Source organism: Leishmania infantum, chromosome 32, assembly GCF_000002875.2.
Source record: "Leishmania infantum JPCM5 genome chromosome 32".
NCBI classification, from domain to species: domain Eukaryota; phylum Euglenozoa; class Kinetoplastea; order Trypanosomatida; family Trypanosomatidae; genus Leishmania; species Leishmania infantum.
Genome location: NC_009416.2, coordinates 305,262 through 326,943, shown reverse-complemented (window position 1 = coordinate 326,943; position 21,682 = coordinate 305,262). Strand labels below are relative to the sequence as shown.

The following is a 21,682-nucleotide window of genomic DNA, read 5'->3' as shown; positions in this document are numbered from 1 at the left end:
GAGGGCCACAGCCAACGTGCAGCAAGGTCGGTGAGGGAAACAGTGCCATCAGCACAGTTACCCGCACGGCGAACTGTGTGCATTCAGCACGACCTAGGCGAGCCACGAAGCCTACGAAAACGGAGAGACACGACGCGGTCAAGTACGCGCGCTCGTGACGCTGTGGCTGTGAGACACGGCATCCATACACATACAAGCACGCACAGAGAGGCCGATGCCGTGTCTCGCGCACTTTAGTTGCGCGAGGGGAGCCGAAGAAGCGCTGAGGCGATAGGGAGAGGCGTCGCGGCTCGCTCCCTCTTCTCAGAAGCCCTCTCTTGCATTCGCCGCGCACAGTGGGTACAATACTCGCGGGTGGTCAGACGTCTGAGGTCGTGCGCGGCGATTCCTCTCGTGCCTTTCCTCCCCCCCCCTCATAGGTTCACCTACCGGCAGCCCTTTTATTATCCCGCAAGAAGAAAAAAAGCGGCCCCAGGCCCGAGAGTACCACAACGAAACAAAACGAGTGTTCCCTGATGACATCGTCAGCGGCAGTGACTGTACCCGTCGGCTCCGATTCAGGCTCATCCCACGCAGAGCACACCCGACACCGATCCTCAACCGATTTGGTGTGCCAGTCTCTCCCAGCCGCTCTTCATCTCTGCGCACGTGTCACACCCCTTGCAGCGCCGAGGACGACCTAACGCAAGACAGGTGCAGCTGCCTTGCAGGAATACACCGCGCTTCTACCTCTTTGAAGGCTTCGCCTTTACCTTTGCCACCTTTGGAGCCGCCTCAGGTACGGCCGACTCCACCTCGCCGCCATCCGCCTCCTCCGGAGCAGGCTCAGGCTCCTGTGGTGGCGGCGCCGGCGGCTCGGCAGATTCTTGAGGAGCTGGCTCATTCAACTGCGACGGCTCAGGCACCTGCTGCTGCTGCTGCGGCGGCGGCTCTGACTGCGTCTCCTGCTGCCCGTCGCGCTGCTCCGCATCCCCGTCGTCGTCGTCGTCTCCCTTGTCGACGCCGTCGCGCGAGGGTCGCGGGCCGGGTGGGAAGCGCGAAAAGGTTACCCGGAGGAAGCGCTCCCGCACCTCCTTGGCGTGTAACGCGATGAGCGCATCCACTGCCGTCTCCGTGTCCTTGTAGGCGACAATGGCTCCTTTCGGGCCGCGACGGAAGAACGCATGCGGCTCAAAGCCTGCCTCCTTCATGATCCCCTTCAGCTCGTCGTCCGAGATGGCCTCAGTGAGGTTGGTGATGTATAGGTTCTTGTCCGGGTGCACGCGGCCTCGCACGTTCACCGGCGCTCGCGGCGCCGTGCGGTGGTGGTAACCCGTGGTGAAGAGAGCAGCCATAGTTGCCGGATCGGTCGATGACTTTGTTTCCCACTCGGTATCCCGATCTTGGTAGCCGCTGAAGCGCTTCAGACGCAGCACACTACCGCGAAACGGGCAGTGCTGCAGGTACTGAATCGCCGTCAGGGTGTCGCCGGGGTGCTGGAACTGCGCCATCACGTTCGTGCGATCGCGAAACTGTCGCTTCAAGGAGTTCACGTTGCCAAACACCTCCAATAGCACCCATAGGTCGTACAAAGGAACCGACTCATTCACACAGCTAACCATGACGGTGCAGCCGTTCGTCTCCAATCCCGGATAGCGTCCGACGCCAGCACCGCCACCCCGCGCCGGCGGTGCGCCTGAGGGTTCGAACGGGCTGAAGCCGGTCGCAGCCCCGAGCCCCGTACCACTGCCACGGCCGCCGATGCCACCTCGCATGGCACCCCGGCCACCTCTCACCATCGGCCCAGGCGCCATGCCACGAGTAGCCCTGCTCTCGCTGCCATGTTGCGCCGCAGGGTCGTTGTCGTTGGCAGAATCAGAACCGGCACCGCAGCCGCCTCGGCGGCGGCCGAAAGGATCGGTTGCGGGCTGCCCCGGCTGCGACGGCGGTGCGGCACTCGACGGGACGGAACCACCGTAATATTGGGCTCCATCGCTGCCGCCCCAGCCAGCTCCGTACGCGTCCGATTGCGCAGGGCCATGCGGTGCGACGCTGTACGGATTCGCTTGCACCGATGGCGGCGCGTTAGTGGGGCCCTGTGCGGGGTAGCCATAGCCGCTGTTGCTGCCGCCGTACGAGTGCGGTTGGTGCGACTGCAGAGGCGGCTGCACCGGGTCGACTCGGTCCCACATCGGCTCAAAGAACAGCTTGACGTAGCAGCAGTTGGGGTAGATGGCGTTGTTGTGGAATTGATCCATGGCCTGTTGCGCCGCCGTCGCGTCCGCAAATTCGACCGCGCCGGTGGTAGTCGGGCCGTACGGGCCACAAGACACGCTAACGGGCGGGGCAATCATGCTGAACATCTGCATGAGCACATCGCGGGTGATCGGGTAGCGACAGTCCTCCACCAGAACACGCAGACGCCGAGAGGGCTGCGGAGGCACTGGCATAATTGCCTGGCCGCTGCTGCCGCTTCGGTGACTGGTGTTTGGTACGTAGCTGCCCGTGCTTTGCGGTGGCGACTGCAAGGGCATCTGTTGCGGCTGTTGCGGGTACGACGGCTGCGGTTGCGCATACTGCTGTTGCAAGTGCTGCGGCTGATGATTGAGCTCGTGCTGGGGATACTGCTGCGGTGCCATGTTGCCATAGATGGGCTGTTGCTGCTGCCCGACATTGCCGGACCCATACCCGTAACTCCCCACCTGTTGCTGCTGCAGATGCGGTGGTGGCTGGGGCACCATCTGCTGCTGTTGAGGCGGCTGATGCTGATGCTGTGGCTGGAGCTGCTGCGGTGGAGGTGGAGCCTGCACCTGAGCGTCTACGCGGACCGAGGTGCCAATGACGTTCACAGAGCGGCGATTCAGCAGCGCCTGCGCCTCCTGCTTTGTGCGCATCGTCACAGTGGCCTGTGATGCGTGCGAATTCATCTCAATGTTCACGGCGGTGCCGTACATGAGTAAAGCCCGATGGATGTCAGACTCGATGCATCCCATCGGGAGGTTGCTGAGGACCACAGTGGACATTCTGAGACGACGACGATGGCTGGAGTGGAGGCGAAGCTAACAACAAAGGAGGAGGAGAACGAGGAGTCAAGAAAAGGGCAGCAAGACAGCGAGAGGGGCGAAATAAGAACCGGCGCAGCACTTCGATGAGGACAACTACATATAAGCAACAACACGTTAAACTATATATGGATATATATACCTATATATCGATATAGATAGACACAAACAGATGGCCAGAGAACGAGGGTCAAAGAGAGCGACAGTGGCAGACACTGACAAAGTCCGCGAAGGAGATGCCGTCTGGCGAGTTAAGGGAGATGGCGAGTGATGCGACGCGATCAACTCACGCAAATGTGCGACAGACAAAACGCATCGACACGACGAGGATGAAAAGGCGCGTGTGGATGGCAGCGCGGAAAACAAAAGAAAGACGGTAGGAAAAAAAAAACAACTCAAAGACAGCCGATACGTGAAGTCACCTTGCCCTGCAAACGTTCTGACCTGCCCCAATGGCCACTTCGATGCGCACGCACCTCTTCTTCCTCGTCGTGGCTGGTCCGCGTTTTCAGGTTCTTTTGTATTGAAACAACGTCGATCTTCCTCCTCCTGCGCCGATGTGTTTTCTTCGTCTCTTTTTCACCGAGAAAGGGAGAAGGGAGGACAACTAAGAACTCAAGATCGCACTTCTTCTCTCTGAAAATGAAGTGCGGCACGGGGCGCCTTGTGCAACCACCCGCTTCCTTTTTTATTCCTTGACTGTTGCTTGGGCTTTGCGTTGGTGTTGCGTCCTCCTCCTTCCTCTCTTCTTCCTCTCGGCACAAAAGAAAATGATGAAAAAGGCGGCGGGAAAAAAAATAAGGGAGAGGCGCAACTACTAAACAGACACGGAAGGCAACACCTTCCAGAAGAGGCGGAGCACGGGAGAGGCAATCGAGCGGACGTAGAGTCGTGGTCTCCTGTTTGTGTGGCTCGTCTTCGTGCTTGTAGCGTTGACTTCGTGATGCTTCGCGTCGCAGGCGCGGAAAACACCCGTGAAGTTGAAGAAGAGGGGGGGAAGAAAGCACAACATACGCGCGCACAAGAGGAGCAGGGGGGCGGTTTCAATACAGAGACAGCGAGAGGATATATGTATGTGTGTGAGAGAAAGGGAAAGGGGGAGGGGGATGGGAGTTCAATGAAGCATTCAACGCGCGCGGCTGATCATACATGCTGCTTTTCCTTTTGCTTTTTCGTCTCTCTTTCTTTGCATGCGCGTGTCCGGCAGCTTCCATCGCTCGCTGCCTCCCTCCTTCTCTTGGTGTATTTCTCCGTTAAACCGCGGTAGTTTACTATCGTGCACGCCGTGAAAGCACATGTGTGCGTGCGGGTGAAGCGCGAAAAAAAAAAAACATCTTTTTCATCCTCATCTGCGAGCCTGCGCAGCAGCGCAAGTGTTTGTCTCTTGTTTTGTTTTTTCTCTACGCGCGCTTTGCTTTCGTCTTGGTTATGTGGCGTCGTTGGCCCTCATCCTCCTCGTGTGCGTGTGCGTGTGCCCGTGTCGACGGATAATGCACAGTGTGTTTGAAAAAGATCATCAAGGCTCCACCAGCATTTCACGCGCACCCTCACACAAAATGGTCGAAATCCAGTCGCTCCTTGGCACGCGGGCGCACCTCTTCCCCCCACGCTTCGGGTGAGACGGCGCATGCAGCCACGCACATTCATGCACACAAAACCAACCTGACGCACGCGGGTGCCGGCCTGGTCCTTCTTCGTTTCCTGTTTCCAAAATTTCACCCCAATGCTCCACCAGTCATATCCACCGGTGATTTTTTTCCTTCTGATTTCCGTTTCCTGCACATCTCGCCCTCATTTGGGTAGCATCGGTGCAGCACAACACATTCCTCTTGTTCGTCGTCGTCTCCATCAGACGTTTACCAACTGAGGCACTGCAAGATCCCATGTAGCGTCGTCGATAACAACACGCTGCTGAGCGCACGCTTCACGTGGCGCTCGGCGAGCGAGGCATAACTTCAAGAGAACTCCCAGCGTAGTCCATTTGGCCTCCATCGTCCACCTACGTCCGGCGATTCGTGTCCGTGAGGCTGTGGAAATGATGAACATGCGGGAGACGAAACAGATCCTTCAAGCGCACATGCGCATCTAAACCATGTTCGGGAGAGGGGGTGAGATCCTTCAGAACACACACCACGGCGGGCATTCTTCTCTCAGCCCACAGTCTTTCTCGCGCGGGTTATTCTTCATTTATGTAGCGCCTTTACCGTTGAGTCGACGATTTCTTTTTTTGCTGTTGGGAGGGGTGGCGAGGGAGACAGGGGCAGCCGCGTCGCTGCGCCGCCTGTTGCCTTGTGCGCGCCTCCATGGAACCTCGACGCTTCCATCACACATGGGTTGTCGAAGATTTGTGTGTGTGTGTGTGTGTGTTCGCCCGTGAAGCCTAACAGAGAAGCCAACAGCCGCGCCGCAACCATATGCGCGGTATTGAGCCCTTACCGCCTCCAATACCCCATGTTTCAGCCTACAAAAAGAAGCTGCAGCGCGAGGCAGTTGGGCGGAAGCCACTTGATAGAAAGTGGGAAAGGTGGGGGCGGCAGGTAAGCCTGTGGACGTCACACAGAGACCCAGTTCTACAGAGCAGAGGGAGGGAGGAGTACCACAACAAAGGCGGATAGCTGTGCACGCGCACACACAAGCCTTGCAAACAGCACATTGCCGTCCCCGAGTCACACACACACACACACACACACACACAGATATGAATCCGTTATACGAGCACCGGTAGCGAGAGAACCGGAAAGAAAAAGGCAGAGAAGATTACAACAGTCAAACGCGCAACACACACACGATGACGCACATGTGCACAAGAAGATGCAAGGCTATCCAGAGCGCTCTCCCACCCCACTACGCCACACCCCCAGCTTGTTTGTTAGATGGTTCTGACATCGAGAGGCAAGAGATGGGTGAGAGGGAAGAGGTGCGCATCGCGGGAATGGAACACGAAAAAAAAAAATATATAGCATAGAAAGAGGTTTGGGGGAGCGGTAAGATGCAGGAAGCGTTGCGCATTCCCACCTATTCCTCCTCCTCCTCGCCACCATCCTTTCTTTCGTTCGCGAAAGGAGAGCACTACACGAGGGTGCCAGCTTATCGTTTACGAACGGCACACGCACAAAAATACACAAGAAGGCGATCCGCATAGTCGTGCGGCGATGCCCAGCAGAATGCCAAAGGACGACGCACGTGTGCTGTGTGACCCCCACCGCTTTTCTCGTTCGAGCAAAAGTGGAACCCGAGCTTAAAACTCGTGTCGACGAAGGGCAGCTCAGGCAGGGAGTGCGAACACGGCGCGAGGTGAGAAGAAATCCGACGCTGGCGGCGAAGCAGGTCGCGTAAATGGAGAGAGTCTGCCTGGGGGCCGCCACACATTCGACGCTTCCTTAGCTGCAACAGGAAAAGAAGCAGGCGCATCACCGAGGAGTTGTGGCTCTCGTCGAGTTCGTCTTGTACTGTTACGAAGGACAGCAGCACTTCCAATGAATAAACAAGGACAAGTCTCCATCATCTGAGAGACGAGGAAAACAAGGAAGTAATACAGGCACATGAGTCTTGCTCAGGATCGGGCAATATTCGGTCCTGCGTCGGTGGAGCGTCGCGCCAGGGACGGCGGCGCAGACGTGGCACCGCTTGCAGAGTAAAAGGGGGAAAAGGGTGGAGAAGGGTGGGGGGAGGGCATCGAAGACGACGTTGGGAGGGGGAGGCCGAAGCAGACGAAAGCGATGTTCTGCTGATGAAAGGGGCGAAAGATGGAATCTGTGGTCAAGCGACTGATATCAGTGGAGCTATTTACTTGAAAAGAATGATGCATCAACGGCGGGCTGTGAGCAGTGGCTTGGTACAAAGATATCCGAAAAGCGATAGAGAGGAGAGCTCCTAGAATGAGTCGCCACCTCTCAACGGCGCATCATGAGCTGCCACGAGGGTGTTGGCGATGGAGTCGGTTATCGTATAGTGTTTTGGATGGAAACACAATCATGTGGCACGAAACGGAAAGGTGCCTTGGCTGCTGAGAACAGGATAACACGCATATGCGTGAGTGCCTGCCGATAAGTGGAAAACAAAGATGTCGATCTTCGTCACGGGCTGCGGTGTGGCGAGAGACGTCACGCAAACATAGAGATGAGAGAGAGAGACAAGAAGGGCTTCATCGACGCGCTACAAGAAGAAGGCGAAGAAACACACGCAAACGCACACGCGCAAGAGATGGAAAAACATACGAACAAAAAGAGCAACCCTGAGCGCGAGCATTAAGTTAATTGAAGACGTCTGTGCCGTTTACGCACACATGTGGGTGTGCGCATATGTGGGAAACACGGGAGTTGGACAAAAAAAAAGGACAAAGAGGAAGAGAGGGGGAGAAGAGACAGCGAACACGGTGGAGAAGACGACCGAAAGTGGACGTGGAGGTTTCAGGAAGGTATGGGGGAGGAGAGGGGGGTTTGTGTGGTGGCCATGCCCCCTCCCTCCTTCCCTTCCCCAGGCAACAAGAAAACGGTGAACGAAAAGGCAAAAAAAAAAACAGGTACGACTGCAAGCTCGCGAGCGCCAATCAAAACTGGAAAGCGTGCAGAAGAGGGATGCGGAGGAGCCGGCGGCGGCTGTGTGTGTGTGTGTGTGTATGTATGTACGTGAGCATGCGTTTGTGCTGGAGCTTGAGCGAGCGCATCTCTGCAGACTGTGCAATGCACTCGGCGTCACACACATGCACACACGCATGAGCGCAGAGGTGCGAAATTCGCGGCGATGCTCAGAGCCGGAAAGAGAGAGTCTAACGAGGAATGGCACACGCACGCCGAGCACCCGTTCAGGGTCACTCTTGCTCTCTCTAAACTCGTAGCGCACAGCAAATGCCGCCGATCACTCACGCACACACACATACACACACATACGCGCATACACAGAGAGACAAGAGTCGGGTGATGTCTTCATAGAGAAAAGGAAAGACGACAAGCGGTGAGACACTAAAGTAGCGTTTCCGCGTCGACGCAATCCAGAACTGCGTGCGCGCGAATGGCTGCGCGCGCGCACACGGAAAGACAACACAAGGACACGGGCAGGGGGTTATGTTTCACTTCATGGAGGTCTTTTCGTTTCTCTTTCCTTTTCGGCTTTTTAACGTACCTTACCCAAGAGGGACAAACAAAAACAAAAAAAAAAACATTAAACTCCGGAAAACGCCAGCATTCAAGAGGATGGCAATAGAGATGACAACGAGTTTGAGAGCAAGATGGAGAGATGAACCGATATGTCCGTCTGTGCGTGCTTGTACGCACGCATGCACGGCTACCTGCGGGCATTGCTCCTCCTCCCATTCTCCAACCCTAATCCCCCTTTCTCCTTACAGTATCGGCATGTTTACACAGAAAAATACAGAATGCAGAAACACACAATGATAAAAATTCCTAAATAATCCGTCGTTCGTCTATCCGATTCACTACGTGTTCACAGTACAAGCACCACCACGCCAAGAACGCCGACACCGAAACCAGCGAAGACGGCAACAGACTCTCACACAGACACACACGCGCGCGTACGCGTCCGTATTCGCAACGAAAACGGCGGGAGGGAAGGGACGGCAGCACAAAACGACACTCCTCGCACGTGCCATCAACGCCGGCACCAAAGAGAGCACATCATAGGATGAGGCACCAACCATATATATATATATACGGTGGTGATCGGCGAAAGAATGGGTCGGCGTGGACCTACTGCTCGTTCGCCTGCTCCTCCATCGCCTTCTGCTCTGTGCTGACCGGATCGTCGCGAGGGCCCTCGACAAAGATGACGTTCGACTTCTCCTCGTCGCACACGCTTCCCTGGCACTCCAGGAGCACCTTCACGGAGGTCGCCACGTCCCTCAGATGAACTTCGAAGGAGCCGTCCTCGGACTTGGTGACGCGCTCGGGGTTGATGCCCTTGCTGTTGAGGTACGTCATCACTTCAGTATCCTCGTACGCGCTGCAGCCCGTGATCTTGATGATGCGTGACGGCACAGCCTTGCTGCGCTGGCCCGGGCTGCGGTGACGGGAAGCGGTGAAGTCGTACTGCAGCGTCTCGGGGTCGAGCGGGTCGCCTTCGTCAGTGCACGGGTAGCGCTCCACGTAGTTGGGAAAGAGCTTGCCGCTCACCTGACCTCCCACGTACGGCACACGGTGCATGAAGGTCACGATGGCCAGCGCGTCGTCCGGCGACGCAGCCTTGACTGTCAGAATCTCCTTCTTGTTCTGGTTGCGGCGGATCGCCACAACGCCGCCGAACGCCTCCATCAGCGTAAAGATGGTCTGCAGCGGCTCGGTGATCGGGACGAGGGTCACGCTCACAAAGACGGTCGGCGGCTGGCCGAACGGCTGGTACTGCACGTAGTTCATGCGCGGCATCATGTTGGCGCCACCGCGGGCCATGCCGCCGACCTGGGGAAATGGCATGTAGCCAGTCTGCACACCCATGGTGTCGAGGCCGTAGCCGCCGCGGCCACCGCGCCCGCGAGCGCGACCGCCGCGCATCATAGCGTTGCCGCGAACGGCACCCGGAAAGCCAACGGTGACGCTCATCATCTCCATGGCGGGGTTGGCGCCGTACCAGGGGTCCATCTGTTGCGGCGGCATCATGCCGGGGCCAGGGTTGTTGAAGACCGACATTTGCGGCTGCGGCTGAGGCTGCGGCATGTGCTGCATCTGAGGCATCGGCTGCGGCGGCATCTGCTGGGGCATCTGCGACGGCTGCTGAATCTGTGGGGTCGGCAACTGAATCTGGGGCTGCTGGGGCATCTGCGGCTGCGGCGGCATTTGTGGCTGCATCTGGGGCTGCGGCGGCATCTGTGGCTGCGGTGGCAACTGCTGGGCCGCAAAGATGTTGCCGTTGTCAAAGGCCGAGGTCTGCAGCACGCCACCGCCGTTGCTGTTCATTGGGGTCGGGCTGCCGCTCGGGATCCAGTTCGTGTACTGCATGGTCATCTTGTTGCCGTTGTTGAAGATGTTGCGATTGTTCAGACTCGACATGACGCGCTCGGCGGCGAAGTTGTCGGGGAACTGCGCCACCACAGACGTCTCCTGCGGGTTGTTTGTCGGAGTGATTTGGATCGAGTTGCACGACACGCCGACGCTCTGGAAAACGCGGCGCATGACATCCTCCGTGACGGGCTGCTGAATCTCCGACACGCGAATGCTGATGGTGTTGGTAGGTTGCTGCGAGAAGCCGCCGAAGCTGCCCCCGCGACCGCCACGACCGCCACGACCGCGCATGACGACAGAGAAGTGTGTAAAGTAGGTTGAAAAAAAAGAAAGAGTGGGGGAAGGGGGGAGGGCCAAACCGAGAGAAGAGGGAGTGGCGAGGAGCACGGCGAGAGCGAGAGATTTAGAGACACTCAGAATAACTGACTGCGGGCACGAGGAGTACTGGTGCGAGGGTCACGAAAACGTTGCAGGAGAATACATCAAGTCACCATGAGGCGTCAGTCAATGCAATAGCGTACGTACGGGCCAATAAGGAAGCGAGCGAGCCAAAGGGAGAGAGGCGGGAGAAGGGCGTGAATGACGAAAGAAGCACACAAAAAGATAAGTGTTTGCGGAGGTGAAAGAAGCGCGTGAGAAAGGGAAAGGGCTCATACAAGGACGCCGTATCCTGCAGCAGTCCATCACCAACATCTGTGCCCATTTTTTTTTGCTCCAGCAGCACGCGCGAGAGTCTAATGGCAATGCACCACCAAAGGATGGCATGACCCGCCTTTAAGGCGGGTATCGTGGAATTTACTGTGCGGTCAGGCGGTGTGCCATGAAGGCACACACACGCATGCCGTCGATGGTGGAGGAACACCCACGCACAGAGAGGGGGCGCGCAACCGCTGCGGTGTTGCCCTCTTTCACCTTGTCTTCGAGCGTTTGGCGCATCGGGTTCGGACATTTTTTTTGTTCTTTTCTTGACTGTGTACGCTTGATAGGAGTAGAAAGACTCAAGGAGCACAAAGGTCGTACTCGCACAGGATGCATGAACACCGCACGCAATACACAAGCGCTAAAGAAAAAAAAAACAGAGCTGGTAAGGCTGAATGCAGCAAAAGAAGAATGAAAGGAAGGAAGAGGAGTGGGTGGGCAAAAAAAAAAGGTTGGCAGGACGTCTCGCAAGGAAACGGCGACTGATACGGAGCAACAAAACAGAACAGACGCACATGAGCAGCCAGAGCAGCTGCAAAGAGAGGTGATGCATAGCAACGAGAAGGCAGAGCAACGAGCAAAGGATGAGAGCTGTGTGCACCACAGCGACACAGACACATCTCGTTATCAAAGGCCGCACACGGCCAAGCGCCACTCGTGTGTCTGTGTGTTTTGATGCCCTGCCGGCGAACGTCTGTGTCTCCCCTCCCTCTAATTCCTTTTCTGATGAGCGTTGAGGCCTCGATCACGACGGCTTTTGACCACCGGAAGGAGTCATAAACTGCGAAAAAATCGCGCGGAAGTCCGCATCGGTAGGATCGCGGATGCCACCGATCGACACACCAGTAGATTGGTCGTCGTTGCTCAAGGCAGCGGGGTCGGTCGGCGAGGATGCCACAAACTGATCCACCGCGTTTTCGGCGGCAGCATCGGCACCGTCGGTGCGCGACCGCTCCGCATCTGTCGGAGTGGACGCGACGAACTCTTGAACCGTGTTCTGCCCCACTAGATCGCTTCCATCCACGCGACTCGGCGCCGTGGTGCTGTAAGCCTCAACGGTGCAGCCGCCATGCGAGGATTCGGCGCTGTGCTCGGCAGTCGTGTCATCAGGCGTCGCCACCGGGGACGAGACGGCAGGCGCCGCGCGATTCGACCGACTGTCCCGCACCCACGACGCCGCCGCCACGGCGCCGCTGAACTGCTCCTCCGGATGCGCGTTGACGTCTGTGGGGCCGTCGTCGTCGTCGTCTGGAGAAACATGAAAAGAGCCCTCTGGCTGGCGAAACGGGTTCGCGAAGCTCGGGTTTATGGTGCGCATGCGGGACGCACTCTCGCGGTTTTGCCGCTCGCGGCAGAATTTGCGCAGCTCCTCCTCCGCCCGCATCTGCTGCTCCTGCGACCACGGCTCGCCAGCCTGGGCTGCCATGAACTCCGCCTCCTTGAGGTGCTCGGCCATCTCCATCTCTTCCTCTTTCTCGCTCAGGTAGGAATGCAGTTGCTGCTCCGAGTGGCCAGGGAAGAGGTCGTCCGTAGACGAGGCAGGCTCGTCCACCCCCGCCAGTGCCACACGGCGGCGCCATAGGCGACGGCGGACGACGCATAAGGGCGTGTGTGTCTTTTTGAACGGAGCCAAAACCTGCTGAGGCGACGCAGCATTGGCAGGGTCAGCGTTGGCCCCGTCGACAGGTCGCAGGAACTGCTCTCCGTAGCGCCAGCCGGCCGTGTCAGTGCCGTGTGGATGCTCTGTGTGAACCTCCCAGAAACCCACCCACCGGTAGCCAGCGGGGAGCGCCACCGTGAGGATGCGGCGGGCCGGCCACTGTGGATTGGGGGAGTGAGGAGAAGGAGGGTTTACCGAGTGGAAAGCGGCGTCGAAGTCGTTTGGGTGAGCGCCGCAGAGGCGGTACGCCGGCGGTACAAAGCAGAAGACCGGAAGGTCGGTGAGGAAGCGGCTGGTTCCCCATCCTATAACCGGATACCAACGCTGGTTTTCCCACATCTCCACCCAGAGTGTGGGGCCCAGCTGCAGCGCGGATTCACACGGGATGTTGGTGTTGGAGGACGAAGTACTTCCGCTTCGAGACGGCGAGGTTGACGTCTTATGTCGATCGGCTCTCGTCGGCGGCGATGTGGACGACTCCTGTGACATCCTTGGGTAGGCTCGTGCCTAACAGCGTTGTATAACGGTGCGCGCGTTTGTATAAATTGGTGCTTGGTGGTGTGGCGGTTTTTTTCTTGTTCTCTCAATCGCGATTGCCGGCTCCAGGAGAGTGGAAAGGCTCGATAAAGACTTCGAATGGTGCTTGTCCTGACCCGGGAAGTGCCGCCGTGCACTCTCCTGAGTCGGGGGGGGGCAACGGCGACAACGTACGATGCAAAGCAACGCTAATGCGATGGACAGCCTCGATTATACGACGTGCGCGTGAGCAAGAAAATGCCTGCTCAGTATTGAGCGTTGTGGGGCGCCCACAAGACGGGAAGGAGGGCGTATTCGAGAAGAAAAGCAATGCGCATTACGGCAAATAAAACAAGGGGCAATACGGAAGCACCAGTGGAGAAGCGGCCAAAAACAAGAACGACAACAGCAGTAATAATAAATCGTTTGACTGCGCAGATGTGCTGCGTGGCAATATTCAGTAACCGATCGAGAGATCGAGGCAGAGCGGCAGCGTGGGGGGGGGGGATAAGTAGCTGCGAGGTTGGGTGAAGGGAGAGGGCAGCGGTGCCGACAAGAGAAGCGAGAACGAGAACAAAAGAAGTCGCACAGACACAGGGAAAGACACTCGCAGAGAAAGGGGGGCGAAGAGGAGTGGTGGCGCGCGAGAGTAGATTACCATGATAAGAGAGAGCTATTCTTGAGAGCACATGTTCAGCCACGCCGCTTGTGTGTTCACTGCTTGATGAGCGTGCCATCATTCGTTTCAGTCGGTATGCAGGTCCGCTCTACTTCCGCGGCGCTCACCTTAAAGGCTTTCCTTGTCACTTCCCTTTCCCACGTGCTCGGAAACGATCGCCTCAAATGACGAACAGCACCGACATGGTCTGCTACGCAGGCCGTCGCCATGCCACTCGAGCCGCTTCACATTTCCGCAAAAGATCAAGACGCAACGGCTGATGTTGGCCCCGCACATCGCCTCGGATTGGGGTCACCTCACGTTGTGTGTGTGTTTGTGTGTGTCTGTGTGTGTGTGTGTCTGTGCTAGCTCATTCGTGCATGTTCCAGCTTTTTCTTTTTGCGTGTGTGGGTGTGTGTGTGTGTGTGTGGCTCAACCGTGAAGGCCATTGGCGCCACCAGCACGTTGCGCGTGTGTTGCCTTCCAAGACACTCTTACGTCCGTCGAGAGAATAACACCAACAGCGACACAAAACCCATGTAGCCGCAAGGATCCAAGCACGGCAACGGTACAACGGACAGCAAAAGAAAGGTACCGAGCGAACGCGCAGAGGAGGAGACGACATCCAAGTGCAAGTTCACTACGCCAGTGCATGTCACAACGACACGCGCACACACACTCGAAAGGAGAAGGGGAAAGGAGGGAGAATACACGCACATACACAGAGGGGGAGCAACAGGCACAAGGTCCAGAGAGTACACGCCCACACGCGCACGCAGACAGATAAAAAAAGCAAGCGGCCTCGCCTTGTGAAGTTCACACGCACACGCACACACACACAAGAATGGAAACAAGCAAACGCTCACAGAGAAACACAAACGGAAACAAACGACAAGAAGACGCCACGACGGTGGAGGAAAAGGGAGCCGAAACGGAGGAGGTGAACAACAACAACAGCCAAAACAAAAACACGCGCACGCAAGCGCCCACACGCAACATAACTGCATGCACACAAACATCTTCACACACATGCACACGCAAAAGAAGGGAGAAGAAAACAATCCGCCATAGAAACAGCAACAACAGCATCATCACTCTCACCCGCCACAGAAACGCGACAGAGTGATAGAAAGAGGGCAGCACCTCATAAGTAAAAGAGAAAAAGCGCAAACACGGCAAGAGAGATGGGCGTGGGATAGAATCGGGGAGAAACACACACATACACACGTACGCACAACAATAATAATAAAAAGGACGTAAAACAGCACAACACAAAAATACATGTAACAGAAAAACGCAGATAAGGCGTGGGGCACTGGAGAGGTGAGAAGAAGGAGAACCGAACAAAAAAATTTCAAGGAAACAAACAATGGAACGCACAGGCGCGCACCATCGACATGAGCACATGCGCTGCTTCCTCAATGCTCAGTGCCGATATGTTCACACGCACCCGAACACGCACACACAAAAAAGGGGCATCTGCGGATACACGTGGAGACCGCACAGCAGCGCCCGCCACAATGACCAGAGGAGCGCCGGCATCAGCGGCGGCCGAGAGTGCCTAATCTCAGCATCTGCGCGTTTAGAATCATCCAAGCAGAAGCCCAATTTTCTTTTTCGCAAAAAAAAAATAAACGCACACAAAAGTGTGAGCGAAGCGAGTCAGCAAAGGAGGCGGGACAACAAAAACAGCGAAAAAAGTGCAACACAAGCAGTAGCGGTCATCATGGCGCTGCTGCCCCCCCCCATCTACCCACCCGCCCCGTCGCCTCTCAAGAACTCTTTCTGTATCGAATACAAGCACATAACCTGAAAACAGGGGAAAACACACACCGCGCAGTGCGTGGTACTTCACGCTCCAGTATTCCACTGTGTGGGGGGGAAGCCAAACAGCCCCTGTCCCTGTCAATGCCGAGCCACTTCTGGTGGTGGCGGAGTCATGCACCTACGACTTAGGGGAGGTCAGAGCGATGGATTGCTGCTAGTGTCGGCGGTGAGGTCCTGGATAGCGCTGCGTCGGAGTGACCTGCGGTGTTGAACATGTTTGTGCCGTCGACATGATGGGCAGAGCGTCCCAGCGCGACTCGAGCGTATCTCAAAGCCCGGTCCTCACACTGCCTGCTGGTGTGGGGAGCCGGAGTGCCACACCGAGGGGGGGATGCACCACGTAGCGACCGGCACAATGGGAGCGGCTGTGAGGCGACCTTCGGAGCGGAGGTCGCTAAAGTGTGAAACGAAGGCTGCACTCCCATGACCAAGTCGTCGCATGGCTGTGGCGCGTCTCTTGTGCTGCTTCGCACCACACGATGGCCCTGCGACAAACTGGGGGAAGGAGTGGGGGGGGGTGAATTGAAGTTTAGTTCATGTTCTATCGCCGAGTGGACATGCTTGAAAAAAAAAAAGAGGTGCACAAAACGACATGTATTTTGAAGTGACAGACACGCACACGCACATGCACACGTACACACCCTTGAAATTCAATCGTCTTACTAAGCGTTCACACCGCGCACGCTTGAGTGTGTGTGCGTGTGCTTGTGCGTGTGTACGTGGTTGCTTACCTGTGCACGTGATTTTGCCCTTTCCTCCTCCCTTTCTGTGTGAGGGAGAAGAGGAGGAGAGGGGTACAGGAATTCACACAAACACACACAAGCGCAAGGCGGGGCACCGCAGAAGTGCAGACGAAGAGAAAGCGGAGAAGTCTCAACACACGAACTTCCAATGAAAGAGAGCACACAGTCGCTGAGATGCATTAGAGTGCTGAGGTTGGCAACCTCGCTACGCTCTCTCCTTCTCTTTCGCAGTCGCCAGCAGCCTCTTGTCCCTCCACACAGTTCTGCCGGTGCCCTACGAAACCGATGAGCACTACGATACTTCTGCATACTTACCCCGACTCGTCTACCTTCTCTTCGGCTTCCCGTATCACCAACTGCTTCCATCAGTGGTATGGCATAAAGAAACGGAAATAACAACGAAAGAAACACATATAGGGTGAGAGAGGAGAAGGAAAAGAGCAACGCAATCACCAAACAGCACCAACGCGAAGAAGACAAAAAAAAAGGAAAACTGAAAGCGACTCAATAAAACAAGTTACACACAGAAAAAGGAACAACCTGTGAAAACAAACAACAAAGCGTAGCATCAAAATTCATTATATATATGCCTGGGCATGGAGCCGCACACCGCCAGCACCCAGCATTGGCGTGTGTGTGTGTGGGGGGGGGAGGGGGGTACGTGCGTGCGTGTGTGCGTGCGTTCGTGGGCCCGCTTAGAACAGCGAAGTGTACATACACTCCACCCCCCCCGGCAGGCGCGCACCGCACAAAAACAAATACAGTTACATGGTATGTGCCTTTCTGTATGTCGGTGTCCAGGGGGCCCTGCTGCTCACCCTCCCCCACCACCACTGCCACCACCTCGCCTTACCAACACACAGACATACACAAGAAAGAATCTCTTTGTCGGTGCTGTGCGCCGCTTCACCCGAGCATATTCTCGCACGCGTGCGTGAAAATTAGAGAGCTCCTACAGATTCTGTTTCGGAAATTTACGGCGAGAATGGCGAAAAGGGGAGAAGGGGAAAGGATAGGCAATGGATGACGGCACGCATGACAACGACAAAAAAGGAGAGAGAGTGTGTGTGAAACCAACAGAGTAGCACGTAAGGACAAGCAGAGGGGCAGAAACAAGCTATAAGAGACACAAGATATCGTACCGACAGCACCGACAAAGGAAAAACAAATACAAACAGAAACTACAACAGTTAAGAATAGTTCGACAGAACAGTTAGGGATAGAGTGAGACGGCGGGCAATGGGGGCACAACGAAAAAAAAAACGAACACCTTCCGACGAGCAGGTTAGTGGGGATCTCTTTCCGCAAAATCCTCACGGAACGCCTCAGTCCGCTACTTTGTCGGCGATGCTACCAACCGCTTCGGCATCGCATCGCCGAAGAGTGCCTCTAGCCGAGCTACGTAAGCATCGTACACGGACTTCTCTACCCACGTGAACCACTGCACAATATCAAGCAACTCTAGCTCCAGCACATTTAGTTCCGCATTCACCACGCCCCCAATGCTGGCGTAGTAGGCATTGCTGTAATAGGAGTCGTCGCGCAGCTTCACACTCAGCGTCATGGCGGTGATGTAGAGTCGATGCACGTTGCGAAGGGTGATCGGGATTCTGGTTTTGCAGACGTACCGATCCATCAGAACCATGGCTAAGATAAAGCACTCCTCGCTACAGACAGAGTACTTGGCAAAGCGTCGTACGTAGTCCCAGAGGGAGATACTGGGGACGCGGCTGCTGTGAAAGCACGAGCGAATATTCTGGTCCGTCTCTTGGCTCAGGTCACAGCGGTATTGCAGCGCGAGTGCGCACAGCTGGGCTAGCGGGGGCATCTCCGGTGGGGCAACATCTACTGGGGCCGCAATGGGAGCCGGGTCAGTACCCACGTCAAGGATGCTGCAGCTGCAGGGTACAGCGGCGGTGTACTGCGCCGGCGCTGCGAACGCACCGCCTCCTCTGACTGGAGAAGTGGGAGAACTAGAAAGCGACTGATCGTAGTAGTCCATCGCTGTCGGCGGTGCGGCGGCCGCTGTCGCTGCTTCTACGCCATCGCCACGCCCTGCTGCGTCAGCCGCGGTGTGATAGTCGCCGTTCTCCTCCGCAGCAACACCGCCGCCGTTCATGTTCGAGTGGTACCGCACCACGGTCTCATCTGTCATTACCGGTATTGAGATCATTCTTGGCGACGCTTCCAGTGGCGATTGGGAGCGCTATCCACAAAAATCGTTTTTCTTTTGGAAACCAGGTGCTCTGCACTGTTGCTAGCTTTCCTATCCGCCGCGCGGCAGCCGGACCTGGTCGTAGGCTTGCTCCCGTGCACACACGCCTGTATGCTTACCGTTGTGGGAAGGCAGAGGGAGAGGGGCGTAGAGGCGTGCCCTCCCGCGATGCCCTTCAAAAAAAAAAGAGAAAATGGTAGCCTGGTACACGCGGGGACGTCTTGTGAGAAGGGGTCGCCCACACAAACACACGAGATCAACGACCCAGAGTACTCGAGGTGCAACAATGTGGCCCACCATAGAGAAAGCTTGAGGGTGACCGCATACAAGCGCGCAGACCGAAATGAGCACGTCCTCGTCGGTAGAGAGAGAGGCAACACAGTTGAAAAAGCGAAGGGAAAAGAACACAGAGAGCGAGCAACAGCAGCACTCGGAACAGAGTTGTTGCTGTGCACAGACAGAGAAAACAGGAGAGGGAAAAGGTCCAGAGAGAGAGACAGACAAAACGCAAGAGAACACGAGAGGAAAAAGGCTAGACCAGCGAAAAAAAAAAAGAAGACACGCGCACACGCACACGAAATTACACCGAAGAGAACGACAGCAAAATTCCGAAGACGAGGCGACACGAACAAAACAGGCAACCACAAAAAAAAAAACAGACAAGAGAAATACTTCGCGAAACAAACAAAATTAAGAGGAACACACAATGAAAATAAAACACACAAGGCGGGCTGCTCTCGAAGAAGAGGCGAAGATGAAGCGTGGACAGACGGTGGACGGCGGAGCAAAGAGCTCGGCAGGAGGAGAAAACACGTAATAGGATATGCCCTCAATCTCTTTCTCTTCCGAGCCTTCTCCGCTGAGCCTTGTGCGGCCCTGAAGAGGTGGTGCGAATGTCGTGAGAATGTAAGAGAGAAGAAGAGAGAAACACTTTGATGACGGAGACGTGTAAAGGCACACAGGCAGGAAGGCAGGCAGGCAGACTCCGGCGGACGCACGTAGAGAAGAGCAGCACAGAAAGCGAAAAAGGACGAAGAGTACTGGTGGAGTCCGCTAGCAAGTGCAAGAGAGAGACCCTGGGAAAAGAAAACTGACAAAAAGTGGGGGGAGGGGGGGCGGCTAGCGAAAAAGTCCACTCAAGTCGTGCGCTCGTTTGCCCGTCCGCAATAACAGTCGTGGCAGGAAGCCCAAAGCGAAGGCGATGCAGATAGAACAAAAATTAAGACGATAAATACTAGTGGTGATCCTATGCACGTACACGGTATTGCCAAAATTCCCCCGCTCCTTGGTGTATCGGCTCTCTCGCGGGACAGAGACCAATGCTTCTGCTTTTACCCTCTGTGGCTGCGCGATGCAAGAGATCAGGCATGCGCAATCTGCCTGCGCTTCTCTGCCAAGGTGCGTATGCGCACGTGTATAGGCGCGCTAACTTGACAAGCGCACGACCAGCGCTCGTGGGCTGCTCCTTGGGCGTGTTGCGTCGCTTGTGCGAAGGTACAACAGAGGGAACACGTTTGCGTTTGTGTGCCTGTCTACAACTAAGCGATGTACCCCCAAGATGATCAGCACCGTGTTTGATGTCGCTAAGCGCTTCTCTTTTTTCCGTTCCTTTCTTGATGTATATAACACGGAAAGGACAAATATATATGTGTGCGTGTGTGCGCGTGTTGATATTGCAAAAAAAAAAAGAAAAAGAAGCGACGAGAGGAGGTGAAAGGAGTGAGTGAGTGATACGGTGATAGGGAAGGCTGCCAAGTACCAGTTAGTAATGCCGCGGTGGCAGCACGCGTGGTGAAAGTGATGTTTCTCCTTTTCTGTGTGTGTGTGTGTGTGTGTGTGCGAGCGGGGGGAGATCCGCAGAGAGTTCGACGGAAGAAAAGGTCAAAGAGAAGAGCAACAGCCGTTCTGTCCCGTGCGCACGTCAGCGTGCTCGGCCTTGCCTTTACTTACAGCCAAGGGAAATGCAAAGAAAAGGAGAGCACGCTGGTCTTGAGAAACAGTGTTGTGGCAACAGAAGTCAAAGATGGAGCAAGACACGCAGACCGGCGAAGCAGCGGCAAGCGGAGGCAGTCGGTGAGCGAGAGAAGGGATAGGAGTCGTGTGGCGAAGATAAACCGTTGAACAAGAGTGGGAAGAACGCGAAGAGCTCTGAAAATTTATCGGTCTCTGTGGTTTTCCAATTGAAAGAAAAGGTGGCTAGATGGTGGTCGTGGTGTATGCGGGTGCGTAGATGTCCGTTATGTGCATGAATGGGTCGTTATGTGCAGCAGCGCGGCCGTCCTCTTCTTCTGCGCCGAGGAATGTGGGTGTGAACGTGTACGCGTGTGCTTATTATAATACCTGTGTGTGCACCTGCAAACGACACCACCAATGACAGCTTCCACGGACGATAGAGAAATATATACGCACGAAGAACAGTTGGATACTGTTACCCACAAGACGGATTACAAGCGGCTTCGGGTGTAAGAAGTTGGCGGATGAGCGAGTGGGTATGATGAAAGGCGTGAAAGCAGAGGATTGGGACAAGTGCATTCGCCCAGGACACGCGCACGAGTACAGCGAAGTCCATAGCGACAATGAAGGATTCGCAAGGCCGTAAGGGCAATGTCAAGAAAAGCACAGCAGCGGCAGCAATGATAAGGTGACGAGACGGAGCAAGAGAGGAATGAGACGTGTGCAAAGAGAGAGGAAGGGGGGGTGAAGGCATGCGTTCCAGGCACAGCACAGACACGGGCACACGCAGCGGCCTCGTCGACTTTGTCGAAAGGGAGGAGGGGTTGCAAGGTGTAGAGGGAGCAAACGTTGGAAATGCTGTCCACCACCCGCAGCGGCTCCTCTGGCTTGTCCTGCCCGGAGTCGCGGTGCTTCTAATGACAGGCACAGAACGGACGGACGCTGTGGTAAACGGCTGTCACATCGTCGTCGAAGCAGGTTCACGGGAATCCAGTCAGTCAACGCGTCTCTCTCCCCCCTTCGCTACCGCCGGGGTTGAGGACGACAGTCACACACGCTCGACGGAGTGGGAGGAGGCGGATAGAAGGGGTGCTGCTGAGAGGAAGCCGGCCGGGGTCCCACAGTGTTGGACTGCAAGAGAGGCAGCTCATAAACGGTCCTCATGTCGCCCCACTACGGCCGGCAGCCGCACCTCCTACCCGCCCTGCGTTTTTTTCCATCATGGCGATGATGCAAGAAATGGTGGGTCTGCTTTCATTGATTGCTTACGGTACCTTTACTTATCAGTCTAACCGAAAAAAAAGACGCACAAGAACGAAGTGGAAAAAAGGTGGCGGAAAACAATGGCTCATTCCTAGTGCAATGCGAGCCGCACACACACAAGTACGCGCGCGCGCACGCAGAAGCTCGTGCAGGTGCA

General features: G+C 56.0%; 4 protein-coding genes across 4 annotated transcripts; all 4 read right to left on the bottom strand.

The window, feature by feature from the left end:
- Positions 1–725: 725 nt before the first annotated feature.
- On the bottom strand, positions 726–3,002 carry LINJ_32_0900 (conserved hypothetical protein; the record flags this gene model as incomplete). Its single annotated transcript, XM_001467733.1, has 1 exon — positions 726–3,002. The coding sequence occupies one exon, from the start codon at positions 3,000–3,002 to the stop codon at positions 726–728; it is 2,277 nt and encodes a 758-aa protein (XP_001467770.1).
- Positions 3,003–8,746: 5,744 nt separating this feature from the next.
- Positions 8,747–10,282, bottom strand: LINJ_32_0890 (conserved hypothetical protein; the record flags this gene model as incomplete). Its single annotated transcript, XM_001467732.1, has 1 exon — positions 8,747–10,282. The coding sequence occupies one exon, from the start codon at positions 10,280–10,282 to the stop codon at positions 8,747–8,749; it is 1,536 nt and encodes a 511-aa protein (XP_001467769.1).
- A 1,153-nt stretch (positions 10,283–11,435) lies between these two features.
- LINJ_32_0880 (hypothetical protein, unknown function) lies at positions 11,436–12,839 on the bottom strand (the record flags this gene model as incomplete). Its single annotated transcript, XM_001467731.1, has 1 exon — positions 11,436–12,839. One exon carries the CDS (start codon positions 12,837–12,839, stop codon positions 11,436–11,438), a length of 1,404 nt encoding a protein of 467 aa, XP_001467768.1.
- A 4,588-nt stretch (positions 12,840–17,427) lies between these two features.
- CYC2 (putative CYC2-like cyclin) lies at positions 17,428–17,922 on the bottom strand (the record flags this gene model as incomplete). Its single annotated transcript, XM_001467730.1, has 1 exon — positions 17,428–17,922. One exon carries the CDS (start codon positions 17,920–17,922, stop codon positions 17,428–17,430), a length of 495 nt encoding a protein of 164 aa, XP_001467767.1.
- Positions 17,923–21,682: the final 3,760 nt, after the last annotated feature.